The following is a 23,900-nucleotide window of genomic DNA, read 5'->3' as shown; positions in this document are numbered from 1 at the left end:
AAAAAAACCTTTTTCAATATTTCCCTATTTCATTTGTGTAATTAAAAATTTGACGAGAAGGCATAATTTGATGACTAGAAAAAAAAACAAAACAAAAAAACAAAAAAACAAAAAAACAAAAAACAAAAAAACAACAATATTAACGGAAGATTCTATGTTTATATACTGATCTACCGTAAACGGTCAATGCAAAATCAATTAAATGACTTCATGAGCTACCTGAACAACGAGTAATATTAATAAAGTCTGATAATTATCATCACTATTTCTTCAATTACAATAATTCTGCAAAATGGCTTTATACGTTAGTTTTTTTTTAAAAATGATCAATTAAAGAAAGTCTTGTGCAATTTGCGAAAAAGGCACTTTGCATTAAAGGTTATCAATTTTGGTTTACATGAATAAGAACCCAATTTAATTCAAAGATGGTCTTTTCCTGTTTACAGAAGATTGAAGGAATCATGGATTTTACCTTTTACATTAGGTTTTTTCTTGTACTATGCAAGATTTTCTTTCTCGTTTACTCCTTCGGAATCGCGATTATTTCTTTTATTGGTATCATGTGCTTCACATTAACTTAAGGATTTTATGTTATTTATGTCTGCGAAAACAGATTCCATCACATAACCCCAATCCTCTGACAGTATTGATTATACCATTTTTTTTTAAAGAAATCAGATTATCAAATGAAAATAAAAAGGAATTGATGGATCGTGAAACCGAGGCTCTACAAACAACAGTGTTGAACTATTTAGAACAGAATGGTTAGTACTAGTTTTAGCCACATACCTATTACATATACAATTTAGAATGATCATTTTAACCACTTGCTTGCTTCGATTTTAAATATGTTAAGTACAGTTCATCAAGCTGTTTATCTCTTTATTGAAAACCAAAATACGTGAACTTGCACAAAAAGTACTTGACCAGATGCCTACTGTAGCATTTATAAAAATAAAAACATTAAATATCACTGCGTTTATGACATTCGCAACATTCACGAACAATTAAAATACTTTAAATTCTGTGTACCTTTTTGTTCCAGGCTTCAAGCAATTGAATTATCGTCTCTTGCAAAAAGCAAAGGAAAACACTAAGCAGACGTCCAAACTTCATGACATGAGTAACTACGTTGAAAATATTTTATAAGGCAAAGAAAAACCTAAATGAGAGATTCTCATCCAACCTTTACAAATATGGTATGGGTGGGAGGATTTATTATTTTTTAAATTTCATTTCTGATTCATATATTTGTAAGTTTTATCTTAGCTATTTGACATAAATATAATTTATAATTCCGTAGTCATGTCAGATTCAGAGAAGCACTGTTTTAGTCATCCAGAAATAAAAGGTTTGTGCTTTATAGTTTGTCAATATTAGATATTGACACAAAGATCCTGGTCTTGAAATTTCCGCCTAATTTGTACTGTTGTAAATGTTTTAGGGGCTGGATGGGATGAGAAGCTACTTATTAATTTTATTTGGCCTGTAGGTATTAATGCCTCAAATATAAATATAATATAAAGAACCTCATGTGTACTCTTCATATATAACGTATATCTAATGTTGTTCAAGGTAAACGGTGACATTTCGATTGGGTTGAAGCTGCTGTGTATTTTTGTCTTCTTTTTAGCTTGTCATGTTATGTGTTCTTGAAATGTCCCAATTTAGGGGACGGTTGAGAGCGCACAAATATGTCGTGTTTAATTCATGTGCCTCTCCCAAGCCAGAAACCTGTAGTTTAATGGTTTTTGTTGTTTATTTTTGTTCATTTTTATTCGTTTTACGTTATTTCTTTAGATAAGGTAGCACGAATAGGTTTTGGAGCCTTACTGAGCTTGCTTTATGGTATGGTTTGCCTATCAATGAAACTTGGTGTTTTTTTCGCTGGATGACTAATTCATTGGCAATCATACTGCATCTCCTGCTTTATATTTGTCCAGGAGCTTTTCCTTTTAATATCAACATTGTCATTGACATCTTATTTTCTTTTTTTAAGTATTGAGCGAGTAATGCTAAAGGTATAACCTGTGAAATGCTAGTTTGTACTTTGCATGCACATTGCTAGAGTGTTCTAGAGTTTGATTAAGCTGCCTATTTGAAATATAAAATTTCGATAGTTTTTAAATTTATTGGGAAACTACAGGATACATTATTTGATTATTTGACAGTTTCATTATTTAAGCTAATGCGTTGTTGAACTATGTTTTCCAATTTGCATATTAATTATTTTTTTATATTAAATTGTAAGAGGACCATGTAATGCAGAAATCTTCATTTTAAAGATCCGATCGTTTTATACCTACGTAAAACCTAGAAAGTTTACATTGTGTGTCTTCTTTTTTCACGTCTTATTATCACATTACCATTTTTACTAATGGAAGAACTAAGGTTTAACATCATTATATCCTCCACCATCCATATATTGCATAAAACGATGTGTGAGAAAATTAAAACCATTTTGATAACGTTTTTTTTTAAGTGGGTATTATTTGCGGAAAAATGTTCTATAGAAAACAAATGGGTGTTTTTGTTTTTTTAATATTGTAAGAAAAAGTGATTGTCCTTTTTTTTCTTTTTGAAATAGGAAAGAATGTCAGAAAAGTGTTCTTCAAGCAAATTTTGATGAAACTTTTAAAAAAAGGAGAAAACACAGAATCTGCTTGAAAAGTAGACTGGGTCAATACTTAGCCACATAAATATACAAACCATGAAAAACATAATTTGAATTTGAATGATTATTTTGGAAACATTTTTTTCTTTTTATTCCCACATACTTTTGACGTCAGCAAGGACATAGAGCATGTGTTGAGTGTTTAGGAAAAATACAGGTTGTATGGGAAGCCTATGTCTAGAAAATCTCTTGGGTATAGAAAGATTAATACCTACACTTTTGTGTATCACATACCCGATAAAATGATTTATTTTTTTTTGTTCTATACGTTTATACTTTAAGAGAACAAAATATGTTTCTAGCATTTCAATGTCATAGTTGTATAAATAAGACATGCTCTTTATACCAGATTTATTTTCGTGTGATTGATTTTTTTCTTTATTTTATTTCAATTTTAATCTTGATAATGTTTTTAATATTTGGTTATAAGCCATTATGCTAAACATTGGGCCAATTAATGGTTCTACAGAATTGAGTTTCAAGATGGTAGACCTAGGAAAAGGGACATAACTCTTGGAATCAGTGATATGTTTGTATCATATTCAATTTCACCAAAGCCTTTTAAGCTTTCATTAAAACAGAATAAAATTAATCCAATTTACTTTGATGCTTACATGAAATTTATATCAAATGCTGAATACAAGAGTAAGAGTTGTGTCCGTTACCCTAAGTATTGCTAGCATAACGTGTTTTACGTGATAAATGTTTATGCAGTAAGCACGTTTGAACCTAGCCTCTTGTTGACCTTATAATTGGTTCGGTTTAAGAAGGTAGACCTAAGGTGAGACATAACTCTTTCAATCAGTGATATGTTTGTACCATATTCATTTCCTCCTAAGCTTTTTAGGCTTTCCTTTGAAATAGAATGAAATCAGTTCAAGTTTTTTCGATGCTTAATGAAATTGATGTAAAATGATGAAATCAAACATTCCAATGATTTGTAAGAGTTGTGTCCCTTACCCTTAGTCTACCTCCTTAAACAGGTGTTTTGTTCACCAAGGTATAATTGACATTTAAATTCATATAAAGGGTCTTTAAAACTTGCATGTTTTAGACGGTTTTGTGGAGTATTCATGGATAGGGCTGATAATTTCATAGTATACAGTACTTATAAGGAAAAGAAAACGTACGTCCTGTTCTATGTTACATGGGGAACGGGCAACGGGGCTGGGCATTTTGAATGGGGGGAGTTGGATTTTCAAGTATTCATTGATAAGAAAAATGTATTAAGTTTTATTAGAAATAATGGTAAAAATGTAAAGGAATTTTAAACACATAAAATTTAATTTGATGATGTACATATCCGATACGAAATATGTAGTGGGAATTCTATGGAGGATGAAGATTTTTCAACGGGGAATGGGGACAAGGGAAAAGTCAACAGGGAATGGGGACAATGGGAAGATGGTATATGGTGTGAGTAGGAAGTCACTGTATCTAATAATGAGCTGTAACTTATATAAAATAATTACATTTTGTTTGTTGATATATCACACTTTTATTAGTGTTGTCTCATTATTAATTGGGATATATATACTACCTAACCAATTTCGTGCCCTGGCTTTAAAAGATTTTACGATTTCAAATGCAACTGTTCTCTTAATAACGTCGACAATATAACAAGGATGGGCATGGTAAATATTTCAAAGAGAAAACTCCGCCGGAATGAAAAATGTGAGCTTAAGGCCACGAGTCTTCAATGAACGACGTAGAAACCCTTACACCGTAGGGCAGGTTACAACTAACCCAAAAACCACATTATACACAGGTACAGCACATAAGTTTCCCTTATAGACTCCAGCACATAAAGGCAAACAGTAATAGAAAACGAAATAGAAAACAAAAATAATAAACCATCATAATACGCAGAGGTACAGCGGTGGTTTAGTCTATCACAGAAAGAATGAGATGCAGAACGGTAATTACTCATCACTGAATTGTCCTAAATGTATTTGAGATGTCTACATTTCACATACTGTCAACGTTTCAATTTTACCAGGGTACTAATATTTAAAAGTAATATGTTGGTGATTGCATATTTATATGTAGCCAAAACTAATTTGTACGGATTGATGGGTGTAATTTATATTCAATAATCTTATTAAATTTCATATTCCTGAATTTTGATAATTTCTGTATGGTAAAACAGAGAATAGAAGCCGGTAAAACGATGAGCAGATACAAATGACACGTTAAAATAACGGTTTTAAGGTCAATGCATGAAGACACAGACTATTTCACAATAACATGCACTTCATATACTTGCTATTTTTATGAATTAAAGTTTAGCTAAATATCAATTAAAAAGTAGTCTTTGTAAGACACATGCACATTCTGCTAAATGTGATACACCTCAAAAAAGGCTACATATTTTTATTTTTGTTATTTTGTTGCTTTATAGGTTTATATGATGAAATATGTAATTATTCATCCCAACCTGTCTGCTCTTAGAGATAATCCACATTGAAAATCCAACAATTTCTAATGAATTTAGAGAGTTATCGTCCTTAATTGTGAATTTTACTGTACATTCTATACATTTTTGAATTCCTAACAGCACAGATTCTATGGAAAACCACATATTAATTTCTTTTTAATTTAGAATTTCAAACTAAATATCAAAACCAAAAATATGTGGGCTTTCCAACCATGAATCACATTTTGAATGATTCTTAGCTGGGCTTGAGTACTACTGGCACCTGTTCTTAAGTGGAGATAACTGAACATGGGCGCTAACTCAAGTGTAAATCAGAAAACAAACATTTTATTTAGTGATTTTTGTAACATTTTAAGATCACGATAAAACAGTGCCTATGTGTTTGTAAATAAAACTGATTGCAACTTTATGAAAAAGTAGTTTCTTCTTCTTTATTATTTCAAAATATAGTGCAGGTTTAAAATAGTTGTTATTTACTCAATTATGCCAGTCTTAAGTGGATAGACCCAAGCCAAGGGATATAATTCTTAAAATAAATCAGTCACTTGTTTGTTTCATAATCAATTTTATCAAAGCCTTCGAGCATCCATTTGAAACAGAATGACATCAGTCGAAGTTACTTAGATGCTTACGTGATATTTCTGTACAATTATTTACACAAGCATACCAATTATTTGTAAAAGTTATGCCCTTGAACCTACGTCTACCTCCCTAACACGGGGTAAAAATAATACAATGAATAGTATGAACTTCCCATTTATACCATATATCATTCCCAATTTCCCATCATCCTCATCCCCATTTTTCATCGTTCCCATCTTCCATTCACATTTTCAAGAAAAATATCCCCACTCCCATAGAATTACCATTTGATATTTATTTCGTATCAAATATGTACATTATCAAACAATATTTTATATTTTTAAATTCTTTAACATTTAAACTTTAATTTGGAATAAAATTTAGTATATTTTTCAAATCAATAAATACAAAAACAAAAAAAGAAAAAAAAATTTCACAATCGTTTCCATTAAAAATGTCCAGTCCCAAATCCCTGATCTACACCTCTATCCCCCTAAATAAACCTTAGAAAGGGTCGTTTCCAAAAGTACTGTTGAAGTTGATTAAAGGAGCAATTTACTTCTCTCTCTAAGTCTTAAAGTTTTGGTCACAAATTAGAAGTATATGACATATGTACGAAAACACTAAAACATTAAAACACGGGAATACGTAAACAGATTTTAAAATTATTTCAAGGCTGATCACACACAAATTTCAAAGGTTTCGTAATTCTTCAAACATCCAAACAATTGTAAAACAACCCCAGTAACTAGATGTATCAACAAAACACGAACGGTCTCTGTAACTCATCAGTGTACATATACATATAAATCAAAGTACTCATGTAATGAATCAATTCATTTCAATTGTTTGAATTTGAACCATCCGAAAGAGTCAAATTACAATGATAGGGATAAGATAAAAAGAAAGAACGGAGATCGGCGTGAATGTACCTAAACATAAGCTTGGTGTAAAATACTTACATTGGTGTGATATTCAGATTCGTATCGATTAACCAAAGCACCAAGATGAATTAACACAAAACTGTCCAACACCCTGCATAATTGTAATTTTGAACTATAAACTGCTAGTTGACTTTCCTGTGTCTAAATGTTTGAGTTGAAATTCAATTTATCGACCTTAAGACAGAAGCGTCCAATAAAATCACCCAACACAACTGTTGAAATCAATACTGCTCTTAAAAAAAATGTACCTATCGAAGTCTAAAAATACAAATGTTAACAATGGACGATATAATACAAAAGTATTATAAACACTTTGGGCTGATGAAGCAAACTTTAAAGTTTCTGGAGCACCTACAGCTCAATTACCATATCAAATCCACGATACACCTAGTTTTGAAATATATATATAGCGTCGTAACTAATATACTAAATGTTTTTTTTTTAATATCAATTACCCCAGACTAATGCATAACACAACTCCCGTGAAAATTACATTATCAAAATTAATAAGCCACCGTCTAAGAAAACTTTTATTTTGATTTATGATCTTCCGATATCACCCTGCACCTGCGTCTTATATTACCAAAAAATGGTGTCCCTTACCTTTGGTCTACCTCCTTAAACAAAAAAAGAAAAAAAATATCGTTTTGCCGCTTAGTTTTGAGTTTGACTAATTAGAGGATATCAACTCGTCTCTATGTATCTTCTTTTTGTACAATACCTTATAAATTTTTTAGATATACGATTAGTGTCCCCTTCGATTGCAATGAATTCGGATGGGGAAAGAGAATATTCCTGCGGGTCATACGTGAAGTTTTCGGGTGTAGCCTACATTAACTCGTTTAAAGGATTTTGAAAATAAATGTTTCTGAAACTGGTCTTTCGTTGTTTAGGATAATATTTCAGATACCTTAAAAGTGCTTGAAGTTTAGATATAATATGGTTTCTATTAATTCATAATTGAATATTAAATCTGTAACGACTGTGTTGGATAATTTGCATTCTTTATTGTTTTTTGAAGAAACAAAAAGGGCAAATCTAAAGTTTTCCGTTTTAATAATCGGGTATTTAATGTTAAATTTAATCCTTATAAATATTCAATAAGATATCAGAAAAAACGTTATGTAAACTATCGTGTAACGTTTTTTTCAATTACCCAGAAGCTCAGGAAGGTGATCACGAATACATCAAATAAAGACATCAATATGATAGATGTTTGTATAGAAGTGCCCAGATACATGGATTGTGTTTCTTTATGTAAACGCATATGTAGAAGCGCAACGCTTTTGTAATACTGGAAGAGCGTTGATCGGTTTGTCACATGGTCCTCTTTTTTTTCCAACAGTAACTTTAATTGTAAGTATTGTTTGATTATACATTACATTGCCATGGTTAAAGTTCGCAAAATAAAACACTGCCATCGTTATTCAAAATGCAAATATCAAATTATTTTAAAAAAGGAATCATAATTATTTATTTGCCATATAATTTATAATTGTTTTTCTTAAAAATTTAAACTTGATCTTAACCTTTAGTACTTATTTCAGAGATATGATCTGTAGATCAAGAAGTAAACAATATATTTACAACTTTTGTTTCGTTTCACCTTTTCACAAGTGTTTAAATAAAAAAAAAGAAAAAAAAGTGCAATCAGATTCAAAATCTGTTTTAACAGAATATTCATTTCTACGTTTTAATTGTTCTTAAATAAAACCAATTTCGGCTTAAAAAATTACTTCTAAGTCATACGTATAAGATTATTCAAAATAGACACTTTTTATCAGTTTGAATTTTCCCGCTAATTTTATTTGAATGAATATCCATCACAAACTGCGATGAAATTGATTATGAGACAACGTGGAGCCCGTACCTACTTGGATGTAGGGTGTTTTTATGAATTATGATTTCAAGCTTTGTAACATATCAATGTTTGGAGACTTTATCAGCAAATGCTGTGACCTTTTTTTGCTATGGCTTTTTTCTTGTGTTTTTCCCTATAACTTTTTTTTCATCTTGTGACTTTATTCCGTTTACCAAATGAGGGGATTCACATGATGAACCATTACAGGTTTATTTGCAACATTTCAATAGGCACTTCAGGATTATTATGATTCTGTTGATAATAATAAAATTTCAATCCTCAGCGCTGCCACATGTTAAACTTATTAATGGTCATTTGAAAAATATGGTTCTCAATCCATTTCGGAATAAATACATCATTGTTTATCCAAAAGAACTTAAACTGATTAAGTCGAATAGTAACAGTGTACGAACACTATTTCTTCGTTTAAATATTACACTAGAAAATGGCAACCTTCAAACTACAATTTATGACATAAAGATGATTATGGTTTTCCTTTTGTTAATTTCCCATTTCTAGATGGTGATCTTCCTAAAGTATTATCCTATTGTAATCATATTTCTCAACTGGTCCGTCTTCATCGTATTTGTAATAAAGTGCCAGATTTTAATGAACACAATAAAGTTCTTGCAAAAAGGGTATCGATATCACTAAAACTTCTAAAAACATTTTTAAAGTTTTTTTTTTACAGTTAAAAAACTTTGTCATAGATTTATAATAGCGCTTGCAGTATCTTGATTAAGAATGATGTAGCCCACCCAGATTTATCCGGTGATACAGTCTATAAAGCACATTTTTTCAAACAAAATCAGATGGGTCTATCAAATTTCTTCATTAGATCTAGAATCTCTACCAAGAACTATATATTTGTATCTAGGTGTACCATCTTTTTGGAAAAACAACGATGTATAATGTTTTTAAGTCGGGATTTTAACTGAGTAGAGGGGAATAGAAGTATACAGTGTTGAAAAATAATAGGTTTTAAAGCTATTATATTCAGATAATAGTCTTGAACTGATTGTCTCCAAAAGATCTTTCGAACTTTTCAGGATCCACATTGAATTAATACCACTACGGGAGTAACAAGTATTGTGGTAGGACTGTAGACCCTCTTTGACAGTTGTGAGTATGGAAGTTAAAAGTTTTGAAAGAGGTTTGGTGGTACATTTTGCAGTTACAGCTATGAAACGTTGTTTGTATGGATTTTTGTGAAGTTTAGGAGTCCAGTACATAGACGGTAAATCACAATCATCGTCCTTGGTAGAGATACCAAAAGAGGATAGCACAGATTTATGGTTTTCCACAATCTCTTTTTTGGAGAGAGTGGTAGCAGTGTAGGTCTTATCACTGCTATTATTTTCTTCGTCTACCTCTGATAATAAACATTGGATATAAAACGTTTTGCAGACAAAAACAATGTTGTTTTGGGCTTTGTCTGCTGTTACGACAACATATTTGTCATGTATAGTAGACAATGTTTTTGCTACATCGGGGTCTTTGAAAACTGATGTAGCCTTGGCACTCATTGACCTACTTAAAACTTCCATTCGTGTCAAAATTAAAGACCTCACGGCCTTTAACCACTCTGACAGAGAATCAATGTCTTCTTGTTCTCGTTTTATCCATTTTCTTGCATAGTCCTCGACGGCATCCATAAGAACTTTAAAGTTATAATTCCAATTTATGGAGCGCGGTTCACGGTACTTGGGACCTTTAGAAAGGATATTACGCAGAGATTTGTTTTCGATAATGGTTAAATCTCCCGTAACGACGTGACCAGAAGGACCATATTTGAATGGAGAGGTTTTGCAAGAAGAGTCAGGTGGTTTAGCTTTGAAGTCCTCAATCTCGAGGTTCTGCAAAAGCCTTTTATAATTGAAAATTTTGGATGCGACAGGTGAAGTATAGGAATATGAAATAATTGGTATGGATTTGTCTTTGAAATATGAGGGAATTTTGTTGATAACGTTTTTGTGATGGAGTATGTTAGCCAAATTAATTGCATCTATACCTTTGTTGACAAACGGTAGTGGAAGAAATGATCGTTTTTCTTCATCTTGACTTTTCACACAAACTGGTTGAAAGAAAAGTTCACCATGCAGTCGCTTTTACTGTTTTAATGATTGTAGGGTAAGGCATTGAATATTCTTCTTTGATAACTAAACATTCTGTCTAAAATCATGTTAATATTCAGTAAGGTTCCCAAGTATCAACCTATCATGATAAAAAATCAGTTATAAAAAAGTTTTTTTTTAAATCTAAAAGGTTAAGGAGTTTTAAAACTAGCAAGACTATATGTTCGCCGCAGTGTCTCAAGACCATAGGTATTAACCCTCCTGTTTTTTTTTTGTGGGATGTTACAAGATGTCCTCCCGTAAATACCTCCCGTAATTGAATTTATCAAATGTTCGTCAATTTTTGTCCGCCATTTTTGTTTTTGTCAACAACCGCGTTGGTTTATCGTCAAAACGCTTGGAACAGCTGATCGACGTAAGAGTCTCTCTAGGACTATCTTCGTTCATTTCGACAAATAGCGTGATTTGCAATGTCGAATAGATAGTTATGTCAAGATTTATGAATTTGTGGCCGAACACTAGTTGCCGTTTCGTGTGGCTGATCATTTTACTGACTTTGTGAAAAAAAAATCACTGACAAAAAAAAATCAGAGAAATTTTAATATAAAAGGACTAAATGTTCCTGAATCATAAAGCAGGTTATCGTACCAAGTCTTGAGGCTACAATCGTACAGTGATTGAAAACTGTAAACAGAAACCATTCAGTATTTTATGTGATGAAAGCAGCATTGGTAGGGGTGCCAAAAAGTTCTTCGCTACTCTTGTTCTCATTTTGACAAATGGAAACAGGTCTATCAAAACCAGATTCATTGACATGCCAGTGATGAACACTGGAACAGGGCAAAATCTATTTTATTCCATAGCAAGCATCACTTCTGTGAATACATGTATAATTCATTTTGTTGATTCATTTGTATATATCATGTATTTATGGTTTTGAACAAAATATTAAAATCCTTTGTTTTATTTAATTTATAACATAACACAATATGTTGATAATGTTGTAACGCAAAATCTCCCGCAATTTTATGATGGATTGCAGGAAACAACAATTAGGTTTGACTAAGTTAACATGTATGCTCATGACAATGAATCTTGGTTTGCAATAGAAGGTATTATTGCATACGTTTTCCCACCTTACAAAAATATGTTCCTCAATGTACCCATTAGAAGCATTTAATCAATACTTCAAAGAGCAGAGTTACTTGGGTTGGCATCTTTGTTCTAGACGTTGGACCTTTTCTTGGAGTTATTATTACTCTACCGCTGCACCTGGTCCATGCTCCTAGATTTAGTGGAGTCCGAGGGGCTCATTTGCTATTGTTTCTCTGTATTGTTTGGTTATTTTATGTTTTTTCTTGTGTTTGTCTGTTTTCCAAATCTAGTCTTTGTTCCTTGATTTTGTTCTGTTAACTTCCGCCTGAATCTCGGTTCCTTAGATTACTCCTTTTCATTTATTGAAGACTTTTTGGTGATCTTTGAAAGTATTTTCTATTTTGCAATTTTGAAAGTATTTACTATTTTAGATTATACACAGGGACATTTGTTACCTTCCACCATATCTGTTCTATTCTATACCAGTTGCATATTGGAACCACAAGTAATGCTGGAAATGGGCTCCTGTTAATTAAGGGACAAGAAGAAATAAATATCTGTCAGTGAGTGCCAGTAATGAGGCCTGCCTGGAATGTATCAGACTGCTGCAGGTTGGTCGGTGTCTCAGAGCTGGATTACTTTATATTTCTTTACATTTTCGACTACTAAAACTTTTACACCAAGCGCAACTTGGTTCCCATATTCAGTTCATAAAATATTAGAACTCAGAAATATTCATGAAACAGGAAACAGTTTTTAAATTGTGAAACCTGAGTGGACTAATATAAAGTTTATAAAATGACGTATTTATGTGAAATGAGTGAAAAAATTTAGAAAATAAAATTTGTCATGTGCCACTCACTGCCTGTTTTTTTTGTCCTAGATACCCTCTTGGAATGGTTTTCTCCCTGTCCTTTGTTTAGTATTCATTCCTTCAAATACAGGTGTTCTATTTCTATTGTTTTTTTTTTATTTCACTTTGATAGGATACTTAATTTTCATTCCTAACTAACAACATAAAACTTGGACATATTTCAGTCACTTCTTTGAGAAACAAAAAAATGACACTTTATTTGAAGGAGATCTTTATTATCAAAAGCAGAAAATACATACATTATGCCAGAGCTTATGCCAGACTTCCTGTCTCGCGCTAAACCTCTTACAATCAGGCTTCTTGAAAATATCATCATGCAGTCGTGGATCGTTACGGTATATCCATCTGCACCAAGAGAACTTATTTGTTAAACGTGTCATAGTTTTTCTTTCCTCTTTCGTCCACCCTGGACTTGACTCTTTATGAGCAAGTCGGCGGGTGTTTCTAGTGAGGCATAGGAAGCTTACCCTACTGGTGCACCTGGTTCATGTTCCCAGTCTTTGGAGGAGTCCGAGTTGCTCATGAACTTTCCTTGGTTTGTATGCTTTATTTTGGTTATTTTATGTTTTTTGTTGTGTGTATCTGTTTTCCTTGTTTGGTCTTTGTCCCTGGATTACATTCTTTTGATTTCCACTAGAATGTTGGTTTCCTTGATTACTTTTTCCGAGGAGGGTTAGGTTTTGACAACAGCAACAGTAAAACATCGGAGACACACGTGCGTACAGCCACGTGTTTCCCGAAATTTTAAAAAATAACTTACCATATTCACTTCTTTTTATAAGTAATAAAAACATAGAAGAGGCTAGAAAACCATCAGAATAGTTATTTTTAGTGAAACATAATATTAACTTTTTTCTCTTATCTGCTTGATTTAAGGAAGCGATGAATTTTCTCTGTAAGGACAGTCACTTTTTGTTACTTCCAGGACATGACTTTTTGTTAGTATGTTGGGGAACCTCAAGGGAAAATAAGATAGTACATGTAATAACAGTAGAGCTCACACCGCTTAGCGGTGCTCCCTCTAAAATGATTTTCATGGGACATTTCCGGCCAGAATGTTATCAATGGCATATGACCCGTTCTTATCATATTTACTGAAGTTTTTTTTTTCTTAGTTAAGCCATATAATAAGTTTTACAGGGACTGCCTAGTCAATACCAACAGTGATATTACATACGGAGAGTTTTTTTTAATAGTGCATGTATCTGTTGGAGTCACTGTGTGTTGCCTTTGCAGTGCAGTGCTACGAAGATATACATCCAGCCTCCTCCGTTCATTACTGGAAAATATAACATATGTTACCTTTCCTCCGAGTTGATCTATAGTGTTGTATCTTTATTTTACTCTTTTTATAGATCCAATCAAATCTCATTTGCAGTGACAAATCTCTATTTCTCAAACTGACAAAAAGCCTGTAAAAACGTGTAGTTAATGAAAACTATCCGAATCTGAATAAAAATTGATGAATGTTACAACAAATTAGAAATGAAACCAGATTACAGATTTGTAAAGAAAAACAGCAACAAAAAAAAAAAAACATATACAATACTAGTAACATATCATGGATATAGAATAATCTACAATTTATTTTAATATAAATATTAAATACTGACTCTATGTCTCAATGTATAAATATAGCTTTATAATTTATTGAAAATCCTTCTCGTTGCTTTTTTTGTGAAAAAAGGGGGGTTAGAACCAAGGGAAAATAAGGCAGACCAACCAATTACTATAGGGATGAGCAGGTGTCTCTATTGATGACATATATAAGTGGATTGTAAGTTTAAGGTCAAGACATATGACTTAAACTTACAACAAAACAAATCCAAAAAGAAAAGATGTTTTGATTATGTCAATCTGAAAACCTAGACAAACCTACTCAAAACGTTTTAGAGAATTTGTCTAGTTTTATCTAACTAACCTAAATTTAACTAATGATCCTAGTCAGTGATGCTGTAAAGAATTTGTGACAACTCAGTGGAAACTAAATTGTTGAAAGGGGTACATGCTATAGAACTTATTTTATGTAAGTGTCAAGAGCTGCGGGTTCAAGAGATTGTTTCGGGGAGATCCAAATACCCTTGGTTTGAAAGATTGGTTAAAAAACAATAGCAAATAATTCTGGAACCCCGTTATAAATTCCGCCCCTGGTCACTATTTCAATTACACGCTTGTGTGGGATATTCAAATTCAATTTTTCTTATATCATGTAGCCTACATTTACAATCTATGTAAACTCTGTGCGTGATTGGCGTGAACAGTTGAATATGCACCATCGTCACATTCCGTTTGGACAGTTCAAGTGTTACATGTTGTGTGGTTACAGGAAAAAAATCATCATCGAAGATTTTTTCATCCACTTCAATTCTACATATTGTGAATTAAGTGATGACTTTCTTCCATCGATTGCATATAGAGTGTTCCGCTGTTGAGACAATGATTTGTTCAAGTTGAACCATTTGCAAAACCTCAACAACCCACGTTGTTATTTTTCAATATCTAAGATGTTTTTTTTTACTCTTTACAGTTTGCAGATTACAAAGCTCAACACTGACAAAATTTTGTTTTACAAGGTAAGTGAAATAGAAAAAAAGGGAAAAAAATGCAACAATTGCGGGAAAACTTAACCAAAAAATTCATACCCACTGAAAAGAAGGAATTTTTTTTTGTTTATTCGCGAGTCAACATGAAAAGACCACGAAATAATAGACAAGATTTTAAAGATTAAGTTTGCCATATGTCAATAAATCCGTGTAGGAGCATTTTTTGTACCTAATTCGGGTAAAGCATATGACGCTCATATTGCGACTCGTTCGTTGTATTGTTCTCATACGAAAAAGAGAATGACTTTTGATTGAAAGAAATTTGCTTTTTTTCAAAATTTTCAAATGTTTCCGTGTGAGTTAACTTAGTTTCCAAGCCTAAAACGGGGAGAGTGAATCCGGGTTAGTGAGATTGGAATAAAACAAATTGTTGAGAAACTAAAAAGAAAACCTATACACTTTCATACTTATATACTTTTTCTTTGCTCTTTTGTGTGGCAAATTGCAACCAATTTGGAATGATCGCCAAGATTTTAATGTATAGGTATGCAAAATATAAAAGAAAATCCGCAAAGGAACATTTTTGTACCTTAATTGTGCAATTGCGCACGTCCTTCTGAACACTTATGGAAAATCGTATATCTTTTTTATTCCGAAATAAAAACTCAGGGAATTTAACATATATTGTTGTTTCTTTGTTATAAAACATCACTGTTAATTCCAAGATTTTATGTTGTAAATTTAGTCAAATTCGGTCATTTGTACTTGACACAGTAACTTTTTATAAATTACAATGTCATTTCTTACATCATTTTTGTGGTCATCATAGGACACGAAATAGTCCTGACGTCGTTGAATGTCACTGATTAGGGCAGATCACATTTTGGGCTTAAAATGCACTTCCGGTTATCCAACTGTTGGCAGATACCAAGTATCAATGGCAAAAATCTAGACGAATATTTTGAAATTTTGAAATTAAAGATTTTTTTCTTGTATATAGACAAAATGTTCTTGGTGAAAATGTATTAAAAAAAACCAACAAAACTAACCATTCTTAACAGTGTTGGTTAAATAAAGTAAACCTGTGCCATTATACCTAAAACCACTATAGACGTCACAGTTTTAAATGAGTTAAATAAGTGTGTTAGTAATGATTAAAATATAAAATCAGTAGTTTTGCAATGTTCAGTTAAGGTAGTAGTAAACTATAAAGCCCAGCAGGAAATTGCTCAAAGAAATTATCTGATGACGTCATTTTGATATATTCCTGTGTAATGTTATTACTCACGACCACCTAAAGTTTTGTGACGCTAGATTGACATCAGTTTAAATTTGATACAAAAGGGTGATAATTATAATATTTCACCAATATCACAGAATCGATACAGAACACATACATATTATTCTATTTGAGAATAGTATTAAATTTTGTACAATAATATTTCATCAGAGTAAGTTTAAACGAATATAAACGAAATCTTTTTTCGGATTTAATAGATTCTGTTTATCAAATACAAATATCTTAATTTCAGGATCCCACAGCCGCTGTATAAAGACGGAAATAGGTTAACAGAAGTTTATTTGCGTAATAAAAGAACCCAGTAAAACATATTATTTTGACAAAATAACATTGGGATCTGTTTGCTATTTGTGTACGGTTTTTTTTCTGTCCTTATACATAGTGAAATGATAATTCTGAACTCGAAACGATTCTCATTCGGAGGTGGTATTCTCCTTTTTGCTATGGTATGGCTTTTTTACACAAGAAGGTTGCGGATTGGTACACTAACTAACGCGAATGAAATATGCGTTTCCGTTTTGAAAGGATCGTTTAAAGAAACTCGAAATACTGCTGTATTTGAACAAAAATTTATCCCGCAGAAAATAATTAAAAGCAAACTTGAAAGGTTTGACTATAAGGCTGAAATGAAGACTTTGATTGATAGAGGAGTGAGGTCCGATGACCCGGCTCTGGTTGATCTTATTCGAAACTTTTACATTCAGCAGCCATCTGATCACCCATATAATCTTGCACACCCAACTAGATTGGATAACTCATGCGGACAAGCACCTGTCATAGATAGCCGGTTGAATTTTATTGTAAGTATATTCTTGTAGAGCAAAAGTGGAACACAAACATTGAATTGTGACCTTGAACCATGAACTTGTTCTGAAATAGTTCAATGAAATGTTTTCTCTAAAGAAAAGATGACAAATGATGCGCTCTGAGTGTTAATCTTGATCTTTATGTGGATGAGCATGAAACAAAAGCATTGAGGCATTGTAAAGGTTAAAAAGACAAGGTTTTGAAAATTGAGGCAGTAGTAACTATGAGATAAAAGTTTAATGAATAAACATTTAAGGAGGTAAACCTAAGGTAAGCAACACAACTCTTACAAATCATTGGAACTTTTTTGTTCGGCATTTTACATCAGTAACACGTACGCATCAAGTAACTTGGATTGATTTCATTCTATTTCAAATGAAAGCTTTGGTGAAATTGAATATGATACAAACATATCACTCATTTCAAGAGGTATGTCCCTCACCTCCTTAAGTCATTAGATTAGAAAACTGAAAATATAATGATTGAGAAGGAGGCCTGAAAACTGCAAAAATAGTTCAGCAATCATACTCAAATTTCAATCTGATTAACCAAAGGTATATGCAAGGCCAGATCAATTGTGCTTACAATCTGTGAGTATTGTCATTGGTTATCTACAAGGGTAGGCAAAATTAGTTGTACTCAAAATTAAGGAAGTAAAGTTCGTGTGAACACTCAGTGTTACAGAAAATGCTCTGGAACGGCCAGCCCGTAATTATTATTTTGTTATCATTATAAGATAATTCACGTCCTCGGCTTCCTTAACTCAAATGTATGCCTGATTTCATCGAAGAGCACGTTTGTGTCTGTGCCTGACCTTACTTTTGTGTAATGTCCTGCAACATCTAGCTTGAATAATAACCTGTACAATGATTATCATACCCAATTCCTAAAAACGACGGTAATCCATCTTAAAAAAGAGTCTTGTTGATTGCGTTTCTATGTTGTAATGATTAATTTGCATCGATCGTTGGGTGCCATTTAAAGGCAATAATCTAATGATGATTTCGTAATAGTGTATCCATCCGTACCATGAATACCGATTTGTTTACCGTGTCATTGTTTTTCTTTCATCTTTCGTCTACCCTGGACTTGACTTTCTATGAACAACTTGTGGTTGTTTCTAGAACAGCAGAGGCTGCTTACCGTACCTGTGCACCTGGTCTAGTTTTCCAGTGGTTAGTGGATTCCAAGTTGTTTCTTTTTACGTGTTATTTAGGGTGTTTCATGTCCTTTGTTGTGTATGTGTCTGCTTTACCTGTCCTGTATATATCCCTCGATTGCATTCTTTTGATTTCCGCAAGAATTAGTTCCCTTTTATTGTAAATACACAGAAAAGAGGCCGGTGCAAAATAATGAGCAGAAACCCCAAACACTAAAGATTTCAAAGTCGAAGCATGAATGCATATTCTTTTTTATAATAGGAAACATTTTATAGATATTCCAATTTATATAAATGAATATTTTGCAAGTTCAACTAAATACTGATGACAATATTGTTTACCTGGGGACTCTGTTTAAAGAAATAAATTCAGGAAAAAACTCCCATTGCTTCCAATATAAACTCATATCTTATGTGATGCCCCTTGTAAATAAACCTTTAGAAATCAAGCAGTTTTATGTATCACCCTTTAAGGTTGATGAGCCAAGTTATCTTTTACAACTTTCAAAACATCGGGTCATGCGGCATTACAATTTCTTTCACAATTTATTAAATTAAAAATAATATTATTCAATCCCATGGCCACTGGCCTTCTCTTCATGACAGATCGTTCTCCCCAAAAGGGGCGGTACTAGTGACGTCATGAATATTTACTATATTTATACTTAATCAAAGCGCCGATGGCGTTGAATCTCGGAAGTCATCAGATATTAATAGGTATTTTAAAATCTCTATAATCCGCTGATGGTAATTTGTTCTTTCTGTATTTTCAGAAAGATTAATTATCTACAACGGGATAAGCGCTTTCACTACTATACAGTATACTAGAACTACACATCCACACAATGCTGATGATTCAAAATTTCAATTTAAATTTCGTTTTCATTCTTTTTGTTTTTTGTTTATGTTTTTGTTCTGTTCTGTTTTTTTGTTTGTTTGTTTTCTTTTTGTTTGTTTCGTTTCATTTCGTTTTTATTTCGTTTCTCAATGTGTAATCTTGATGACCTATGTTTAGTTTTAAACGTAGGCAATAAAATATAGTTCAAACTTCTATATATATGTATTTGATTTGTTTTTACAATCAATCATGTAAAATATAATTTCAATGGTATACTGTTAAAACGGGCAATGTATTCATACGAAATAATCAATTTGATACATTATGATATTCATCCACCAGATCTCTTTTGCGGTGGAAGTACTTTTAAGGCGGTTATCAACCGGAAGTCCTTTTGATTGACATCAGATGGTTTTAAGAATCAGAAGTCAGATGACTTCCGAGTGAAAATGACTAAACAGGGTTTATGGTGCTCTCCAAATAAGAATCATGCACAATGTGATTCATGGCTGGAACGCCTACATATTTTTATTTTTGATATCTTGACTTAAATATTATATTAAACGGAAAGGAACATATTACTTTTCATATAACGCTTGTTCTTTGGAGATAAAAATAAATATATATAATGTCATGTAAAATTCAAAACTAATTGTTTATAGTCATCATTTAAGAAGGTAGACCTAGGGTAAGGGACACAACTCTTACAAGTCATTGGAACATTTGTATTCAGCATTTTACATCAATCTCATGTAAATATCAAAGTAACTTGGACTGATTTCATTCTGTTTCAAATAAAAGCTCGACAGCTTTGGGCCACGTGCAGGTCCGGGTGTCAAATGAATAGGCCTGCAGCAGCGTTAAGCTTGTCGTAAAAGGCGACTAAATAGTGCTCAGAAACCTAGCCACAGAGCAACTGGTATGTGTGCCCCAGATGGTGGAATCGGGTATCCCTGGCGTGTTACACGCTGGGGTTGTCAGGCTATAATACGGAAGACCTGACCGCAAACCATAGTGATGCACCGTGTTGGGAAAGACGTCACGTTTCTCGCACGTTAAAGAATCCTGCTGTGGTATTCGATAGGAGTAGAAACCTTTGCGATCCGCCACAGGAGGACCCGACCCTACCCAACCCCCCTTTTTTCTAGTGGCAACCAAAATTTGTCGACCTAATTGTCCTTTTGTCTCATCCCATGTTTTATTTCATCATCATTCACGTTCATTTTATCATCCATTTCATGTTCATCGCCTGAACATAGCTGAAATATTGCAGCTCGGGCGTTAAACCCCAACAAGCAATCAATCAATCAATCGACAGCTTTGGTGAAATTTGATATGATACAAACATATCACTGATTTCAAGAGTTATTTCCCTTACACTAGGTCTACCTCCTTAAAATGAAATAGAAAATAAATTTGTTTATTGATAAAAAGAGTAATAGTTACTTTATATTGCCAGTATGAAAATCGAAAGTAACTATTATTTAATATGTACTCGACAATTTTTAGCGCATATTGTTTCTTTTCAGGAAGGAGGATTTTACATCGAGTGTGGAGCATTGGATGGCGAAACGCTGTCTAATTCTCTGTTCTTTGAAAGGGTCCGGAAATGGAATGGGCTCCTGATAGAAGCTGATCCATCTAATTACCAGTCCCTCAAGTCCAAAAATAGAAAAGCATTTTCTGTTAACGCTTGTCTCAGTCCAAAACCAGTTCCTTCCTTGGTAAGTTCAAATCATTTTAAAGAATGACAGAAAAAACAAATACAAATTTGGAACTAATAATAATGCTCTCTTCTTCTTACAATCATGAGCTATGCCGTTACCACATTATCTGATAGATATAAGTGGTGTGGTCGGCTTGGAACTTTATAGTTATATTATAAAATAATGGTAAAAATACAATTATGAAGTGTTCAAATATCATACGAATTAAAATGAAATACCGCATTTTTTTTTTGTAATAAGAATTTAATCATAAAGAGGTCAAACTTAGTTTCAATATCATACAAAATCATGAAGCATTTACCAAAAACGTTCATATAGAAGTAATGAAGATTCTCATTATCCCTTATGCAAAATTTTTCATCAAAATGTCTACATATTTTGTAGGAGTAAAGGTAATCGCCATTAAAGTATAAATAAAAACAAAAACTATGTGCTTTTGGTTTATTTTAAGCATGACATGTAATGACCTATTTTGTAAACTAAAACAAGATACCAAAAGCTTGTTGTTTCTACTTTGTTTTACATTCACCTGAGCTATTCCTTTCACCTGAATACACCTACATGAAATTTATACACAATCTATATAATTTTTATCTACAACGTGAAAGAACCAAATGAAAAACTAAGACCGGTTTTGTGGTCTGTAACCGTTACTAAATAAGATATAAAAATGGAATTTGGTGGAATTTTGACAAACATTTAGTAGGAGATGAATGTATGATTTTCTACAAAGTGCAGATAGATATGATTGTCATTATGTGAAAGTATCGCATATGTAGACTAAAAGGCATCGTTTGTTTGTTGGGTTTTTCTTCACAGATGAAAATTTTGCGACATGCTCTATGAATAAGGGTAGTAATTCTTTGGTTTTTATTTTCTCGTCTTCAGATTTAATGGAATGAAAATTTTATGAAATATATTTGAATTTGTAAGCTTTCATTTTCGCGATTTCCAAAACCTTGCAAAATATCACAAATAAACACCTCGGAAAAACAAATGCGCTAAACAGTTTCTATCAATGATAACAATACGTAGAACAAAGATCTTTAACAGTAGGTTTTGATTGTTTGATTGCTTGTTTTTTTTTATTGCAGCTGACATTTAACAAAGCATTTCAAAGAGGCCGAGTAGTAGATGACTATACAGCGAGGCTGTGGATCAAACAACAGAATATCAAACCAGACACCCTCAAAGTAGAGTGTTTCCCTTTCTATTCATTTATGTTGGCACTGAATAGGACAACAATAGATTTCTTTAGTTTAGACGTTGAAGGCGAGGAGTTAAATGTTTTACAAACCATACCTTTTGATAAATTAACAATTAAAATGTTGGCGGTAGAATATGCCCACCAGCCTGGAGGTTGGAGACAGTTGCAAAAGTTCATGGAGAAGAAGGGTTATGAAACATTACTGAGGATGCATCGAGATGATGGCGGAGTAGATGACTTAATATTTATAAAAAAAGGACTTAACTTTCAAAATATATAATAGGAATGGCAGAAGAACTGAAATTAAATACTCTAGTACTCGGTCATAATAGTCATAAGTACTCTAGTACTCGACTTAAACGTTCGGTGAAAAATATTGACTTTTGTCGGTATACGGCATTTTGTTTTAACATTGTATACACTTAATAAGTTAAAATACGATGACATCTTGTTGCATTTAACGGAAGACACAAAATAGAGGTTGATTAATTGATTAATTGATTAATTGGTTTTAACGCCCAAGCGGCAATACTTAAGCGATATCCTGGCGATGAACATGAAACAAAATGACCTTGAAATTATGAGGAAATTAAAATGAGATGGAACACAAGGACAATAGGATCGACGAGTTTTGGTTGCCACTGGAAATAGAAGAAGCGGGTAGGGTCGAGTAAATTAGCCTCCTTCGGCGGAACCAATGTTCCAGCTCCTGTCGAATACCACAGCAGGATTCATAAGCGGGTGAGAAACGCGGCTTTTCCCCCTAAACTTTGCGCCATTATGATTTGCAGTCACGTTCTCTGTATTGTATCCTGACGACCCCAGCATGTAGCATGTTTGGGGTATCCCGTTCCAACACAACCCAGTTGCTCTGTGGGCAGAGCTTCCTAGCCCAGTCAGGGTTCTGAGCACTATATAGTCACCTTTTACGACAAGCTTAGCGCTGCTATAGACTTTATTCTTTTGACACGCGGACCTGCACGAGGCTAAAGTAGCAGGGAAGCCTTCCCTGAGGTAATCCGATAAGGTATGTGGCTCAAGCAGGGAAGCCTTCGGCTAGATTTCACGACTTATCAGACTAGCATCCCATCTAAATTTACTCTTACCGCATTTTACGCTATTAAAAGTTAAATGGGAACAAAACCATTAACGGAGCAGACCCGTTTATGGTTCAAGAGCATCTGATGTCAATTTCGGTCATACTGCAAGTGCAATATTTTCCTCTGTTTTTGCTAGTTTGTGTCTTATTTTTACTGTCTACATTGGTTATCTTGATCATATATATTTCCTATTTTCATGTTTTTTTTTGCCATTTCCTTTGATGTTGATGCATCGGAATATTTTTTGTTCGTAATATCTAGTAACTGTCTTCATGCAAATTATGTAATATGTGAAACACCCCTAAAAAGGCTATAAAATTTTTTGGTGATCAAGTTCTTTTAAAGGTCTATATGATGAAATGTAAAATTATTCATTTCAATAAATCTGCACTTAGGAGATAATTCACATTGAATTATTGTATTTGAGTGTTATTTGCAGACTTATCTCCCTTAATTTTGAATTATACAGTACATTCTATATAATTCTAATCTCCTGATAATAAGGCTTATATGAAAAGCCACATGTTTACTTCTTTTCACTATAACATTTTAAACCTGCATTAGCTGTCATTTTCGTAAATATTTGTTTCTGTTGAAATATACCGTAACTTTGAATTATTTCTACTAAATTGTACTTTTCCTGTATAACTTCATTTGATATCCACAAATAAAATGCA

The 23,900-nt window shown here is 32.8% G+C and overlaps 2 protein-coding genes across 10 annotated transcripts in view; both read left to right on the top strand.

Moving 5' to 3' along the window:
• The window catches only part of LOC148602769 (transient receptor potential cation channel subfamily M member-like 2), a 48,628-nt gene extending 31,875 nt beyond the window's left edge, over nucleotides 1-16,753 (top strand). For 4 of the 9 annotated variants that reach the window (XM_088553763.1, XM_088553762.1, XM_088553766.1 and 1 more), the window contains 4 exons: nucleotides 672-764; nucleotides 1,304-1,351; nucleotides 15,070-15,115; nucleotides 16,618-16,753. In XM_088553763.1, coding sequence (XP_088409889.1) covers nucleotides 672-764; nucleotides 1,304-1,351; nucleotides 15,070-15,115; nucleotides 16,618-16,690 — 260 coding nt within the window. In that variant the 3' untranslated portion in view covers nucleotides 16,691-16,753. Of the gene's footprint in view, nucleotides 1-671; nucleotides 765-1,045; nucleotides 5,528-12,099; nucleotides 12,587-15,069; nucleotides 15,116-16,617 lie in introns of those variants that run through there. The other 5 variants (XR_015916893.1, XR_015916895.1, XR_015916894.1 and 2 more) reach the window with 5 other exon arrangements.
• An 18-nt stretch (nucleotides 16,754-16,771) lies between these two features.
• On the top strand, nucleotides 16,772-23,900 carry LOC148602768 (protein Star-like). The gene is made up of 3 exons (XM_088553767.1): nucleotides 16,772-17,185; nucleotides 20,719-20,913; nucleotides 22,011-23,900. The coding sequence occupies exons 1-3, from the start codon at nucleotides 16,772-16,774 to the stop codon at nucleotides 22,401-22,403; spliced, it is 1,002 nt and encodes a 333-aa protein (XP_088409893.1). The 3' UTR covers nucleotides 22,404-23,900.

This window comes from Perna viridis, chromosome 11 (genome assembly GCF_037379345.1).
Source record: "Perna viridis isolate PV_CMFRI_1.1 ecotype Kerala chromosome 11, ASM3737934v1, whole genome shotgun sequence".
NCBI classification, from domain to species: Eukaryota; Metazoa; Mollusca; class Bivalvia; order Mytilida; family Mytilidae; genus Perna; species Perna viridis.
This window is presented reverse-complemented; position numbering and strand designations above follow the sequence as displayed.